This window comes from Homarus americanus, unplaced genomic scaffold (assembly GCF_018991925.1).
Source record: "Homarus americanus isolate GMGI-L3 unplaced genomic scaffold, GMGI_Hamer_2.0 scaffold5086, whole genome shotgun sequence".
NCBI classification, from domain to species: Eukaryota; Metazoa; Arthropoda; class Malacostraca; order Decapoda; family Nephropidae; genus Homarus; species Homarus americanus.
Genome location: NW_024735416.1, coordinates 31,269 through 47,104, shown reverse-complemented (window position 1 = coordinate 47,104; position 15,836 = coordinate 31,269). Strand labels below are relative to the sequence as shown.

At 42.2% G+C, this 15,836-nt stretch overlaps 1 protein-coding gene across 1 annotated transcript; it reads right to left on the bottom strand.

Moving 5' to 3' along the window:
* Positions 1–2,183: 2,183 nt before the first annotated feature.
* On the bottom strand, positions 2,184–9,460 carry LOC121870868. The gene is made up of 7 exons (XM_042372845.1): positions 8,675–9,460; positions 7,850–8,078; positions 6,013–6,146; positions 4,859–5,029; positions 4,332–4,466; positions 3,917–4,105; positions 2,184–3,279 (listed from the first exon to the last, which is right to left on the bottom strand). Exons 1-7 carry the CDS (start codon positions 8,909–8,911, stop codon positions 2,983–2,985), a joined length of 1,392 nt encoding a protein of 463 aa, XP_042228779.1. The 5' UTR covers positions 8,912–9,460; the 3' UTR covers positions 2,184–2,982.
* Positions 9,461–15,836: the final 6,376 nt, after the last annotated feature.

The following is a 15,836-nucleotide window of genomic DNA, read 5'->3' as shown; positions in this document are numbered from 1 at the left end:
TATGGCCCTTTCCTGACCCTGCCTGGCCCCCTCCTAACCTCCTCTGGTATCTTCTTGACTTTCCTGACCCTCTGGTCCATTACTCAATAAACTATTGAGCATTCCAGGGAAGGTATTGACGGGAGTGGTGGCAGTATATCAAGGCGTGGCTCAGCTGCCACCCGTGGGAAAGTTCCTGGCGTTGGTGGTGTGGTACTCGTATAAGTCACCCTCAGAGTACAGTACAGTACTGTACTTGTCTTGTGTTACCAGCGGGAGTCAGTCTTAACCAGGAAGTGTATACTACTTCTCGCACTTGTTCTCAGCCGCGTTGCCGGGGGGCACCTGGAGATGGTGTCTGTTCGTCCTTGGTTGCGTCTGTGTGTTAGAGCTGTGAACGCGACAACTAAGAACGAGCTGAACAAGATTTTTGATCAGGAGTATAAAGGAACCTTATTTGTACCCTTCGGATGGGTTTAGTATTTTCTCGTTCAGGTTTCTTGGGGTTGTGTCCACTGTGCGTCTGGCTTTATGAAGAAGATAATTTTAACATACACAGGAAACAAAGCTTTTAATGAAATTGTGTGTGATTATAACCCATATTCTGACGAGTTGTGTCCCACTTGCGACAGGGTGTTTGGCAAGACGAGGCATCTTGTGTTCTCGAGATACCAGTCACATTGACCAGAACCGAATCAAGTTGATCCTTTGCTCATTAATCACATTCTTATTATTATTATTATTATTATGATTATTATTATTATTATTATTATTATTATTATTATTCAGAAACAGCACATGACAATATTGTAAACTAGCAGTAGTGTTTAATCATCGGATAAAATAAGTGGAGGTTCCTAATCTTCATGAGATCCGGAGGTTAAGTCTCGGTAGGCAGAGTTAAGACTTCAAGGTAAAAGCCTAGACATCGCTGGTCGCGTTGCTAATGCGGTGTGAAGCGAGTGTAAAGCTTGTAATGGCGCTCTTGGGCTTTCCTTGATCATACTAAATTATTACCTTGTTCCACATTCTCATTAATGCCGCCAAGTATGACCATCCGTCGGACAGATAATCTTGTTCTTACAAATAACGTTATTAAACATTTGTTCTACATTACCGACGAAATGTTTACATGAAATAAAGAAAAGAACAAATCTTCATTAACTCTATAAGGAGATATGAAATGGAATAAGCACTAGTCAAATAAAACGTGGCTCGTACTGAATACTTAAGTTAGTGGTAAATTTTCGGCACAAGTGTAATCGTTTTCTATAAATAAGAGAGAGAACGCTTTTGGAAGTGCGTATAAGATAAACCATTAAAAAACATATTTAAATTATGCTGATTTCTCGCACAAATGCCTGATGTTTCACCTTCTTCTAATACTACTTTGGTAGGTTCGTAAGGAGGAAAAGAGAGCTGGAGGCAGACAGACAGAGTTAACTGGGGGAGGAGGGGGGGGGGGCAGGAAGGGGAGGTTGGCCACACTAGGAAGTAACAGTTTACATTCTAGAGGCGATACGAGGCTCCATAATTTAAGCCTTCTCTTGCTGGGTGTTTGTTGTTTGTGATGGTTCATATTACAATTCCTATTCTTGTTGTGGCTTCACGTTTCTTTTTATATGTTTTGCCCTGATGTAAGGATAGATTACAATTATTACTAACCTAGCTGCAGGATAGAGCAAAAGGTTCCATTGGTGAATCCGCCCGACGGTAATATTGAGTGGAATCATTTGCAGTTGGTCAGTGGATTGATTACCGTCCAATTGAACTTTTTTTTCCGGCTCCTCACTCAAATACTGGTATGACGTTTTGTGGAATTTATGTCTTATTGTTTTCAGTGGATTGGGTAGTTGTTGCTTGAAAATTTGAACGTGTGTGTGTGGCTTTATCGTGAGGATACTGTTTATTTTTCATGCTTTTTTTGTTATCATCTCCGGCCTCCTCTCTCCACCTTTCTCCTTCCTCCCCTCCTCTCCATTTCTACCCCTATCCCCGCTTCCCCCCTCTCCTCCTCCTCATACGCGACACCCAGCATTATAACTCGCCCATGAGAGCTCCTCAGCTTGTACCATCTAATAACTCGACCCTATAACTGGAGGAGAGGAAAGTGACTTATGGATCATCCTGTCATAATTATTTAAAAAAACGCCTTCCAACTTTTGTAAGATATAGGTCAAGGCTTTATTCAGTATAGGTCGAGATAAGGGGTGAACTTTATTACATCATTGCATATACAGAATACAACGAATCATACATGCAAAGCGAAATACTTTTTTTTTATTGTAAGTATAGCTATTATGTGCGTCTGTCTTGTTTACCTGATGGCTGTAAATTGTTTAGAAATACTAGAATACATCTATTAGCTATGGGAGGTTCAAGACAAGTGTGGAAAGTGTAGAGACAGATCAAGGGGAACAAACAACAATGTTCAGAATAGTTTACATCTTTACGTCAAGTTGTCAGGTCCTCAGATATAATAAACAGATGTGTGTAATGTTGACAGTTTTCCTATGAGATGATAACAGTATTTAATTTTATAATGGTCCAACTTCAGATTATTTCCCTATTTATGGTTGAGTCTCGACTTCATTTAGAAAGGTTATGTCTTAAATATGTCGCGTCCTCAGTCTTATTGTGCTGAATTTTGTCATAAATTAACCGAATTTTAGATTAATTGTTTATGTAAGATAATTTGTGTTTCACTTAAATTCTGAGGTTCGTCTTGCGTTCTACCTCTAAATCATCTAAGCAAGTGTGTTACCCGAGGTTTCAGACTGAGCCGACATCTTGTTTTGAGTCATCTAAGCAGTGTTAAGAGTTGACTCAAGATAGGATTTAGTTGGATCCTGTTTTTTGACTCCGCTAAACATTATTTTGAGTTGTCCAAGTCCTGTCTTCAAGGCAGCTAAGTCATGTGTGGAGTTAGCTTTAAGTTAAGAGTGGTCTTGGTTTAAGCTAGAATAGCTAGACTGTATCTGACAAGAATAAGTCACTAAGGCATTATAGCTTCCATGTGCCCGACATAGGGTTGGTATGGCCTTCTTCAGTAGAACCTCCAGTAGGCAGGTTGACCTCGGCACTGTTGGGGAGGTTCTCCTGGGAGGACTTGCGCCCGTTGAGGATGATGGGTAATCTGCCGCGGGTGTAGTAGCGTGTAATACCTCCCTTGGTTTTCAAGTTGAAGACGACGCCAAGACCCACGGCCACCACGAGCACCAGCAGTGTAGTCAACACCCAGGTGGAGGTGGTGTTGACCCGAAGCTTCACCGGGTGGGTCGGGTTGATGATCAGGAAGAGCTGGTGGTGTAGGCGAAAGACAATTAGATCAGGAGACGCTGTCATTTGTGACTCACACATTCTCCAGTCACACACATAATTGTCTCCATCGAACAGTCTCTTCAGTCATTCCTGTGGCTTATGACCAGATCTTAGCGACTCTTAACTGGTGACATTCATATATTATGTGGTGCGGTCTGCCGCCTACTCGTGCTGTTACACACCTTTACCAACCTGCCGTCCATCATATGTATGTGGGAGATGAGAAAAGTATTGGTTTGGAACAGATGTTCGGGAATACCGGCGGTAAAATAATAAATATGACTTTACTCCTTCGATGTCACAACATGGAAATAAAAATATTCTCTGAGTGTCTGACTGTCAGTGAGTGAGTCAATTATATAATCGCTGGCTGACAGGCACAGCTCACTATTTTAAGTCATATGAGCAACTTACACAGTGAACCACATAACTGACGGTACAGCTAAAGAGGAACACTGCCTGTGTATGACAGACAAGGGTCGAGGGAGAAGTGAGGAAAAACTTACAAAGAAACTGGTGTTTGAGGTCTAACGCCTAAGACAGTTTTCTGTATTACGAAAAAATGAACAAAAAAGATTACCAATGATAACCTAACTTCAGGGCGTGTGGGAGTTACCTGTGGGTTACCGCAGGTGTTGTGGAAGAGCGTGAAGGACTCGTTGATCGCTGCGTCCTGGGCAGAAGAAACGTGTATGGTGTTCCTTTCTAGGGATGTCCTGTTGTGGCACATGAGACCCTCTAGGGCGTCCGGCTCCCAGGACTCAATCACGTTCTCATCAAACTTGACGTCACCCGTCACCTTCACCTGTAGGCAGCACACTAGCTTGAGCTTCCCGTTAGGATTGAAATAATCAATATATCGCGCCAAGACTTACGGTATTCAGACTCAACTCACCAGATACATAAGATATCCTCAGCACAGAATTACGGTATAAAGACAGAATACCACTAACTCAAATTTAAGTTTAATATTAGAGTAGGAAGGTTTAGAGTAGGGAGGGTTGGTCCTAGAGCATCAACCACTCGGTCACCTTAAAGGCTTCTTTTTCGAGTTTCTGGACGTAGTTTCCCGTGATGTTCACTTCGATGTCCCCGACCACGGTGAAGGCCTCCGTCCCCACCGTCCCCAGGCGGCAGTTGGTCACATTCAGCGATTCCATGTCCGACTGTCATGAAGAGACAGGTAGTTAGAACTGTCCTTGTTTTAAAGGTCCATATCAGTAGTTCATATTTGACTAAGACACCTTCAATCCTGTTTGTGTAAAGGAGAGGTGTTTATAGAATGTTTAAGGAACCCCCAGTAAATTAATGATGGCACAACGTTGAAATTTAAGTCCAGTGGAGACACACACACACACACACACACACACTGCCAAAAACGGTACCTTGAAACTTCTGAACCCTGGACTGTTCAGTTCGAACATGTGTGATTCTTCAGTAGTTTGTCTCATCGGTTTACAACACAATATTCCCAACTTATGACTTGTCACTGCAGTCTAAAACTCGTCATATATTATTAATAAAAACAAAAGACATGGGACTCTCTCTCTCTCGTTACGTGATGAGTGAGGTTGAAAGCTCCAGCGCCGATGTTCTGGAAGGTCACGTTGGACAAGCTCACGCCGCTCCACGTGTGTACTTGTCGCTTGCTGAGAATGACGTAGCCCTCACTGGCCACCGACCCTTCCACCGACTTTACCACCGAGTCCTCCATCACCAGGTACCGCATCTGGAGGAAAACACCTGTTAACTGTTACTACGACCACCTCCACTTGACCCCTCCACCGCCTCCACTATGTTGTCCGAGGACCCTGTGTGCCTACAAGAATGTGTCGTACCAACTGATAAGCTCCACCCAGTCTGTTCAACGTGTATACTATGATCCCTGTTCTACCCATATATGTCTAATGTATGTAAAAATTTAATTATCACATGTACCTCTTGTACTCGAAAAGACTACCAACTTACAATGTCGTGCAGTCACTATCCCTCTCGGCAACCCAACACTCGACGCGCTAAACGCCTACTGTATGCTCCTTCAGATCAGTTTCATTATACAGTAATATATAGACCCTCGTGATCATGTACAGTACCTAAAACAACTATCTGTGCAGGTGGGGGGTCGATATGCACATAGTTGTTTTAGCTACTGTACATTCTGATCCTATCGTCCCAGTAGGAGACCTCACTACCAACACCAATGGTAGGAGACCACTATTAGAATAAAATTTATTCCCCATAAAAAAATGGTGCTCAAATCAAAGGCAGTAGTGACACATATGAGATATATATATATATATATATATATATATATATATATATATATATATATATATATATATATATATATATATATATATATATATATATATCGGGGAAAATGTTTTTGTTTTATTCAAGACAACTTCAGAGGCAACTGCCTCTGAAGATGTCTTGAATAAAGACGAAAGCTAAGGTACCTGTTGTTTCCATTTTCCCGTGTGAATTTATCAAGATTTATCTTATCCACGTTTTCATTGTGGATTTACATGAAATATAATATATATATATATATATATATATATATATATATATATATATATATATATATATATATATATATATATATATATATATATATATATATATATATATATAGCGCCAATATCAACCCTCCTGATGCGTTCCTCCTCCTCCTCCCGAGTGACCTGGTCATTCCGCCTACCGACTGACCTCCTTGATGTTGTGCAGGAAGCCCGTGCGGAAGGTGCCCACACTGCTGGTCTTGATCCTGAAGCCGGCCCTTGTCCGGTCCCGCAGGAACTTGGGGGGGATCTCCGGGATGTAACAGCTGACGATGCCGATCCCTGAAATGGACGCGAGATGACGTCATATTCTGAAAATTCCTGATACGGGGTAACTGACAGCAGTCAGTCTATTCTCTACCTTGATGGACTGCATCAAGTGAACATGCATATGGAGCAAGTAACAATATTACAAGATGTAGACCAAGGTTCGGCTGCAACTCCCTCTGGCATTTTGCCCTTCGTGAAGATGTGAACAAAACTAAATGTAGTGTGTTAGGGTCAGACATATACGGCCACACTCCAACACTATGTCCTGGACTGAGATATTAGAACCTTTTATGGACAAGTCGAACTGTCGGTGGGGTGGCTCAACACTTATCTCAGATGGCAAGACAGCTGATATATTAAGACTATTCGTGCACATTTTGCACCTAGATACGAAGTTAATTCTTAGGTACAGAACTAACTTGAATGTACATCACGTACACGCGAACACCACACTCCTCTGGCTGTATACCCTATATATTAAGTCAATCTTCTATATATAAAACTAAACAAACAATGTACTAGAAATACTCTAAAATTCAAAGCCACAATTCCTGACCACTGGGGTCTCTTATACACGCACCCTTTGTGATCTTTTCTACGTAATCCTGTTTGCGCTACCGAGTGAAGTGGCCACCAAGAATATCATTCACCGAGCTTGTTAAAAGTGCTACTTGGTGACACGAGGCCCTAACCTGGTTCATCCGAGAAGTTTATTCAGACTCAAGATAACATCACTCAGAATGTGAGCAGCGCCGCGCCTGACCGTTATTAAAGAGGAACAAAATGCAGTACAGTAGATACAGACTCCAGCCCCTAGTGAACGGTTGTTTTTACCGGCGTCTTGTTCTTAATGATGTAATGCTACGATTTTTCTGGTGTTTCATAAAGAACTTTAATGGAGATGAGCTTTAATGGGTCTCCTGTGTTATCCTTAGAGGTATGTTTACCTTCAGCGTCTATACAGTACAGTACAGTACATGCTTAACCAACGCAAACTTGTATGAAGATTTTAGTATATGAATTGTTATAAACTGTTTGTATATCTCAATACGGTGGTCGTGTTGTGCATTGTACTGTTGTTAATGTTAACTTCTCGACCAGCTGCTACACATCCACTTCTCGGTCAGCTGCTGCACATCCACTTCTCGGTCAGCTGCTGCACATCCACACTCCTCCTCACATGCACATTGTACACATACTCCTCTTTGCTGAACAGGAGCGGGAAAACCTCGCCAATCAATGGTCTATTGGCCACACCCTCGCTCACCGTACTGGTCGTTATCAGTGGGCGGGAATTTATATCGTATACAGTAACTCCATCGTAATTAGTAATTACTATGAACGGTAAAGGATGACTGAAGGGATACAACATGTGACGATAAATTACAACATTCCCATGGTATGTGACAGGTGGTGAGGCATCGTGAAGGTCTTATATAAGGAGATATATGCCCTCCATTGGTTGGTAATGACTTGTTCTTCATGGTGTGTGTTCGTACAAGAGGAAACCCGAGTACCAGGAGAAAACCTTTAACATTTATAGGGTCACCTAACAACCCTTTAGGGTTAGACATCGCTCGTCTCTCATCTCCGGGTTGGACCCTAGGTGGTAGCGGTGAGACACAGACGCTCTGCCATCAACATCCAAGACGAAACTCTTACCCACAGAGACACGTTATCCAAACGATAAACACATAATGAACAATATGTCTCACCGGCGAAGGTCCTGAACGATGAGAACTTATCCAGGTTGTCGAGGGGAGGTGTGGATTCCAGCGTCAGGTTGCCACCCCGCCAAATGTCCAGAGCCGCTGAGGGCGCCTGCAGCCATTCCTTCAGAAACTCTTTCGTCACGTGGACGCTAGTGGCGTTCACCATCCTGACGTAGGCGCTCACCAGGCTCGCGTTACGGAATGGGAAGAGCTCCTTGTTGAGCACCACGTCCTGTAACACAAGAAGTTGAACTCGTTACTCCCGGGAATAAACAGTGGCAATAAAAACTTATTATAACACCTGGCGTTCCCGCTACCCCGTAGGGATAGCTGCTCCTGGAAACTACGCCAGACAAACGCTCGTCCAATGCCTGCCTGCAAGCGCGTTCTTTTTAATTTACCCTCAGGAATGTACCATAGAAAAGTCACCAACATAACCAGTTCATAACCGTCCATTTATACAGTCCCCAGCTGGACATTATCCCACCTTTAATATACAGTACTGGTCACCCCATCACCGAGTTACTCCTGCCTAAATAACCTGTTAGTACCCCACACACCCACCCACGCCCTCCAGCATAACCTACACACCCACTCACACCATCCAGCATCACCCACATACCCACCTCACAAATTCACTTCCTCCCCATCTTTTTTTTCCATCTTCCTCTTAAGGTTGACTTACACTGCCGTATACTATAAGACCAGAATGTAATCAAGATTGGTCCCTGTATTGGCATCATCAACAGTGACGGCACCACAAGGCCGGTCACTGACACATCACCTTTGATTCTCGTTGTGATGACCCTATCATCAACCAGGTCTTACCTCCATATTGTCGAAGTCACATTTGATGTTGACGGTGTTGCTTCTAGAGCGAGGAAGTTGCTTGAGGATGCACTTGCAGAACGCGTCTTGATTGTCGAGAGGCCCCCCCGAAGGACACTTAGCTACAATGGGATCGCACGATGCAGGCCGCAGCAAACCTGTCACCACCATCAGCAGCAGCAGGGTCGCGACGCCCCTCACACCCCCCCTACACTGTTGGTCCTGTCGGTTCCTCATGGTGTAGCGTCCACCAGTGAGAGGGGTGGAACACGGGAGGCAGCAGGTTCCTTTATGATGTTTACGCCTCGGATAGACTTGTAATTGTCCGCGTCAGAACAATGTTTGTTTCTTCAACATACTGTATCTGTCACTTAATCTGTGAACACATTTATCTTGTGAAATACTCTACAGATTATTTTTTCATGGGTGTGTTTGTATGTGTGACTTCAGCCAAGTCTGCCCCGACGTCTCTTCTCATATTTTTCTGACGTTATAGTGAAAACAGTTTCGGCTTTCCCTACTAGCCAAACTGCCATATGACAACAGAGGCAAAAGTGATCACAAACACGATAACGAAGAACATTCTCCCGTTTGTTGAAATAACTTTAAATAAAGATCTGAATGAACCGCGAGAGTCCGTCACTTCGTCCCCATTGTTTTCTTTGAGGGTAAGCTGAAGCAGGAATCGAGCGGAGACAATGAATGGTGAAAATTTGACTAGCGTCAGGCAGTAACTGCAGGGATCCTACACGGCTCTTCACCAACAGGATGTGTGAGAGAGCTGTCCCTGGGCGACTCCGGTACGCTTGTCCTTTACACAGCCTCGGTTGTCAGTACTCAATTATGGTCAACATGTTCACCAATACTCTAATTTCTTACTTGTTTTAAATCACAAAGTAATACTGTCAAAGAACCACGTTGAATGCTGATCATTTAGCATGATACTCATAATCCTCAGCATTACCCCAAACGGGTACACCAGTGTTGCCAGACTTGTACCTTCCCTTCGTAAGATGGAGGTGATCTCGGCTAAACATAGAAGAACCGCAGTAGATCATAACTGCCCCAGGAGAGTATCACACACACACACACACCGTCTACATGTACAGTCTCCTTCAAGATTCTTCGAACACTGCTGGAGACAGCTGGCAACTCAAGGCCACTTGTTTACTATAGTACGTAGTATAATATGATACAAAACAACAAAGCCCAACCATTAATTAAGCAACGGGGAACTAAGTAACCAATCACAGATAACCTCTTACATTCATTCATAATTTTTACTACGTACTATAGCAAACAAACGGCCTTGAGTTTCCAGCTGTCTCCAGTAGTGTTCGAAGAATATTGAACGAGACTGTACCTTGAGAAAAACAAAGTTTTTCTACAAATCCTCAATTACACTGATGCCTTGCGGCACCAGGAGCTAGTTATGGTGTGAATGCTTTGTACCACCTTGCTGCTCTGCAGACACGGAGTAACCCGGTGAGATGTTCACCATAACTATTACCGAACGGAGTTGTATACACGATGAACCAAAACCCAACAAACTCGCTATCATGAGTTTAACAAATGTCACTGCTGTAAAGGTCGGGGTCCCCGCCCTCTGTTTCCTAATAGACTAACCAAGCGTAACCTAACCATTAAAATGGGGTTTATTAGATCTGTTACTCATTAAAGGTTAGGAGTGTATATAGTCTGAGGCCCCATGACTGGTAAGAACAAGGGCCATTTCGGATGCGTACTCCCTTAATTCCCGGGGAGGGAAGCCGCCTATCTATAAATAGTAAACCTTGGCCTCCTCGAAGGACGATCGGCCACTGTGGAACTTACACTCAATTAACATTGGAGAGCATTTTATTACGCAGGAGGCGATGAAGGAGGATCGGGGGAGGTGAAGTCGTACAGAAGAACATTCGGGGATAATGGGGAGCTGAAAAGAGTATAGTAAGTTGAGACAGATTGATGAGGGCGCTATTTGGAAGGAGAGGACGAGTTGAAGGTTTTTAAAAAGGTTGACTAAGGCCCAGGAGGATAAACCAGATGAAGAGTGTAATCCACACACTTACTCTGAATGTTAATGCGCTTAAATGACGAACAACAACTGTGTGACGATTAAGAGGGAGAAATGAAATCATGAGAGGGAGAAGGGGTCCTGCCACTACTCTCCATCTCAAGACATGGCAACAAGTCTCTCTGTGGCGAGTCGTACGTACAGCGGAGTCTGACGAAGTAAATAGACAAACAATAGTTGTAGCAGTGACTTGACAACACTTCGTGACTGGAATCTCTTCTTTCTTTTTGTGATTACACACCAACATAACTCTTAATGAATAAGAGAGACAAACTGACACGTATTGACGATATTGGATTGAACATCCTACTCACCATGTACCGCTAACTATCAAGGTCAGTAGGTAAACAAATATGACCCACAAAGTGCCACTTCGCCAGGCACCTTTGTGGAAAAGTGGCACCTGCTTTTCGGGCGTCATTAGGCGATGACTGTAACTGTCTATCAGGAAGTGTAGTCAGTTAGTGTGCGTCAGCAAATAGAAGTCGGCTTGTGTATGCCAGCTCATTGTCATTAGCAATTAGGGGTCAGATAGTGTGTGTGTCATCAAATAGATGTCGGCAAACTGAGTGTCAGCGGGTAACGGTTGTTAGCATATAGAGGCGTCTGTCTATCGTCCTGACTAAGATAAGAGCCCCACCCCTTGCACTTCCTGTGACGCACGCGCGCGCTGACACACAGGCACACACAAAATTCTACTTGTACTTTTTAAGAAACAAGTATGCCCACCCCCCACAACTGTATCCAGCCTGTACCACCTCTCAGTAATAGCTACGAGAAGAACACATTCCAACCATTGTGAAAATCAACGATTCATCGATAACTTGTATGTCCACTTCTTGCCGCCTCCTCCTCCTGTAACTAAACTGAAACGCTTTTGTTAAACGAACATTTCGTTCATGTCAGTAGTGGGGAAATTTCTTGAATCAAATATAGCAGATAGCATCTAGAGAAAAGCAAATTAATCTACGACTCTCAACATGGGTTTACGAAGGGAAAATCTTGTCTAACAAATCTGCTGACGTTTTTAGGAAAGTCTTCGAGGTAGTAGATAATGACGAAAATTACGATGTTATTTACTTAGACTTTAGCATAGCATTTGACAGAGTACCGCATCAGAGGCTTCTGAGAAAAATTAAGGCTCATGGTATCGAGGGGAAAGTTTTAAATTGGATAAAATCATGGCTCACCGATAGAACGCAGAGGGTCAGCGTAGATGGTGTTAAATCTGAGTGGGGCCGTGTAACCAGTGGGGTTCCCCAGGGGTCAGTACTAGGCCCACTCTTGTTCATAATCTACATAAACGATCTAGATACTGGGATCAGCAGTGACATAAGCAAGTTTGCGGATGACTTCAAAATAGGGCGGCAGATTAATTCAGGGCAGGATGCAAATGTATTACAGGAGGATCTAAATAAACTGCAGGGGTGGTCTGAAAAATGACAAATGAAATTCAACACCAGCAAGTGCAGTGTACTTAATATTGGAAGAACAAATACTGATAATGTATACAGCCTTAACAACATCAACCTAGAGAAGTCGACTTGTGAAAGAGACCTAGGGGTATTTGTAAGCCCGGACCTGCGGCCTAGAAAACAGTGCGTTAATGTTCGAAATAAGGCAAACAGAGTATTGGGTTTTATATCTAAAAGTGTAAGTAACAAGAGTGCAGAGGTCTTATTGCAACTATATCTTGCGCTAGTCAGGCCGCACCTCGATTATGCGGTTCAGTTCTGGTGCCCTTATTATAGAATGGATATAAATTCACTAGAGTCGGTGCAGCGAAGATTGACAAAAATGATTCCGGGACTTAGAAACCTTCCATATCAGGATAGGTTAAAGAAACTTAACTTGCATTCCCTAGAAAGACGAAGAGTGCGGGAGATATGATAGAAGTATTTAAGTGGGTGAAAGGAATCAATAAAGGGGATATAGATAAAGTTCTTATAATATCCGAGCAGGATAGGACTCGGAGCAACGGATTCAAGTTGGATAAGTTTAGGTTTAGGAGGGAGATAGGAAGAAACTGGTTCACAAATAGGGTGGTGGACGAGTGGAACAAGCTTAGCAGCTTTGTAGTAAGTGCGGGAACTCTGGAAAGTTTCAAAAGGAGGCTAGATAGATTCATGGATGATAGAGAGTGGTAGTAACTCTCGACAGGAGCTGCCATGCACATTGCACAGGCCAACCGGCCTATTGCAGACTCCTTATTTTCTTATGTTCTTATATAGGAGGGTGAGATCAAGTCCACAATGGTCAGGTATTAGGTAATGACCCTACTAATCTTCAAAGAGCACTGTAGCAGTCGGTAGTCAGATCAGAGGGTAAGCTGACCCAACCTTCTCACCTGGTTACAAATCTTCTTAATTACGAAATTATCCAGTTTGTACATACCATTACTCAAAGTCATGTTGACGGATTCGGTATGTATAATGAGACTAGATTCTATAATGTTCCTACTGTCAATTGAATTACAAGGTAATATTGACGAGGCATTATCCCAGTCAATGCAATGCTTATTATCCCTCAAATGAACAAACAGAGCATTGGATTCCTGGCCTGTCCTAACACTATATTTATGTTGCTTAAGTCTAGTTACAAGATCTTTACCTGTCTGGCCTAAGTAAAACATATTACATTCCTTGCAAGGAACCTTATAAATGCAGCCACCTGTATTGTTGGGAGAGTTCTTGATTAACATTTGTTTAACAGTGCATGAGTTTTTAAATGCCACATTGACGTTCCAGGTTTTTAGTTGTAAAGGAATTTGAGAGAAATTTTTGTGAAATGGTAATACTAAGAGATTCTTATGGTCATGGGTGGGCTTGGGATCGGTTCTATAGAAAGATTTATTAGTAATGTTAAGGCATTTGTCTATGGAAGATCTAGGGTACTTAAGGTTCAAGCCAATATTATAGATATATTTATATTCCTCATCAATGAATTCCTGGCTGCAAATTCTCAAAGCACGTAAAAACATTGATGAAAATACTGACTGTTTGACTCTATTATGGTGGGCAGAATAATAATGAATGTATGAACACACAATAGTAGGTTTCCTATAAATACTGAACTTAAAGGTGTTACCTATTCTGTGGATCAGACCGTCTAGGAAAGGCAGTTTACAGTCATGCTCTAATTCCACAGTGAATTTGATCGAGGGGGCTAAGTTATTAAGTTGAGGCAGGAAAGCTTTTAGGTCCTCATTACATGGCCAGAGACATAATACATCATCAACATATCTAAACCAGACTGCTGAAGGTGGTAAAATATTACTTAATAGTTTCTTTTCAAAGAATTCCATATATAGGTTGCTTAATACTGGTGAGAGTGGATTACCCATTGCCATATATATATATATATATATATATATATATATATATATATATATATATATATATATATATATATATATATATATATATATATATATATATATATAAAAGGACAAATTTGCCTTTCCTCTTGACTCGAATTATTCTCGGTTGATCATCCAATTGACCGTACACCCAGTAGTTGCCACAGTCCAGGAAGCGCCAATAGTCCCTACCGTAGATCCTTCATGACCTGGGCCTCGGCAGCTCAGTTGGACGTTAACAGAAACAAGGAGTATCGTGGTACTTTAGTTACAGAAGTGTAGGACCACTCATCAAGGCAAGACACACTCTTTTAAAAGTTATCGTTTGGTTTTGGCGGGAGATTTATGTAACAATCGGTAAAAAATAAACTACCTTACAGGTGGGGGTCTGATGACTTTCCAATTGAACATTCCCGTTGTCTCGCGAGGGTTGGTAGACTTGAATGTGAGACATTTCGTACTTAATTTGGTAGGCCGAAATTAGCTATTTCATTGACAATATTGAATTACTTCGTTACAATATGACTGGAGAATGTCAGTATATCTAGACAAGTTAAACTATGGTATGTTAAATGTTCCACACACCGTGAACTACAGTAACCATGGAAGTGGATGAGTTGCCATACAGGAATACATTATATGTTTGGAAGAATTAGCGGATAAAGTAAAGGTATAAGATTATTTTGCACCCGAATTTCGAATCTGTATTTGTATTGCTACTTCACTTTGGTCTAATGCCACATTGTCATTATTTATTAGTATTGGAAAATATACCATGCTGCTCCGAAACATCTAAATAGCCCCACAGTTTCGTATGCCGTCATAATGGAACCCGGCCTAACGACGTTTTACCATACGGTCGATAATTCCGGAAAGTCTAGTACTGGATTTTGTTTCAGTGTGTCGATCAATTGTTTCGAGCACGTGTGACCGAACCCATACACGCGCAGGGCTGCCAGTGCGAGGAATGCCTCAGGGGTCTTTTTATACACTTCGTTTGTAGTGTCAGTTAGTTTCGCGCAGGAATTGTAACGGTAGTTTTTTTTTACCGAGTGTTACGTGTGTGGAACAATATGGAGCTTTGTTTTCACGAGCTGTCAGATGCGTCTATAATGTGGTTTGACAGATTCACGTATTTTGACTTGTATAGAATATCTACCTGGTGCAATAAGTCTTAAAAGATGTATAGATTATATCCTTATTTAATCTCTTCACCCTCAATCCTGGAGTATTATCTGCTTTAAGTACAGTAGTTGAATAAATACAGATACACGTTTAAGTAATTTAACGCTTTGCGGAATTTTTCGATAATTAGTGATATACTAGTTTTGTAATACACCCGAGTTTTTCACGACTTAGATAAAAAATCAGTTCGCTCCGCAGCCACTTCACATTGGGGAAAAAATCAATTTTTTATGATTGCGCCGGACGTCAGTCATCTTCGCTCCTCTCTGTCAGGAGTAAAGGATCAGAGGAAGGTTTGCCCAGCGTGACAGCCCCTTGAAACGCACAATAGTAAGTAAACATGAAGGAAGGTTTCGATTAAGCCTAATAGCAAGCACTCGATTACTGCAATAGATGATCGACCCGCTCATCCTGACACAAGCGGAAAATGGTGGTGAGCCGTGGGCGATGTACAGGGGGCGTCAGTGCGTTCGTTTCTTGGGTGTCGGGTGCAAAACACACACACACATACACATACACATTAGGGTTTATATATTATACAGTCA

What these genes read in the sequence shown, in the direction of transcription:
- LOC121870868 (XM_042372845.1), bottom strand. Translation starts at nt 8,911, where the DNA reads ATGAGGAACCGACAGGACCAACAGTGTAGGGGGGGTGTGAGGGGCGTC. An exon ending in ATCGTTCAGGACCTTCGCCG is followed by an intron (nt 6,147 to 7,849) that starts GTGAGACATATT and finishes CGTCCATTTCAG; the next exon opens with GGATCGGCATCGTCAGCTGT. An exon ending in TCCTGCACAACATCAAGGAG is followed by an intron (nt 5,030 to 6,012) that starts GTCAGTCGGTAG and finishes GTTTTCCTCCAG; the next exon opens with ATGCGGTACCTGGTGATGGA.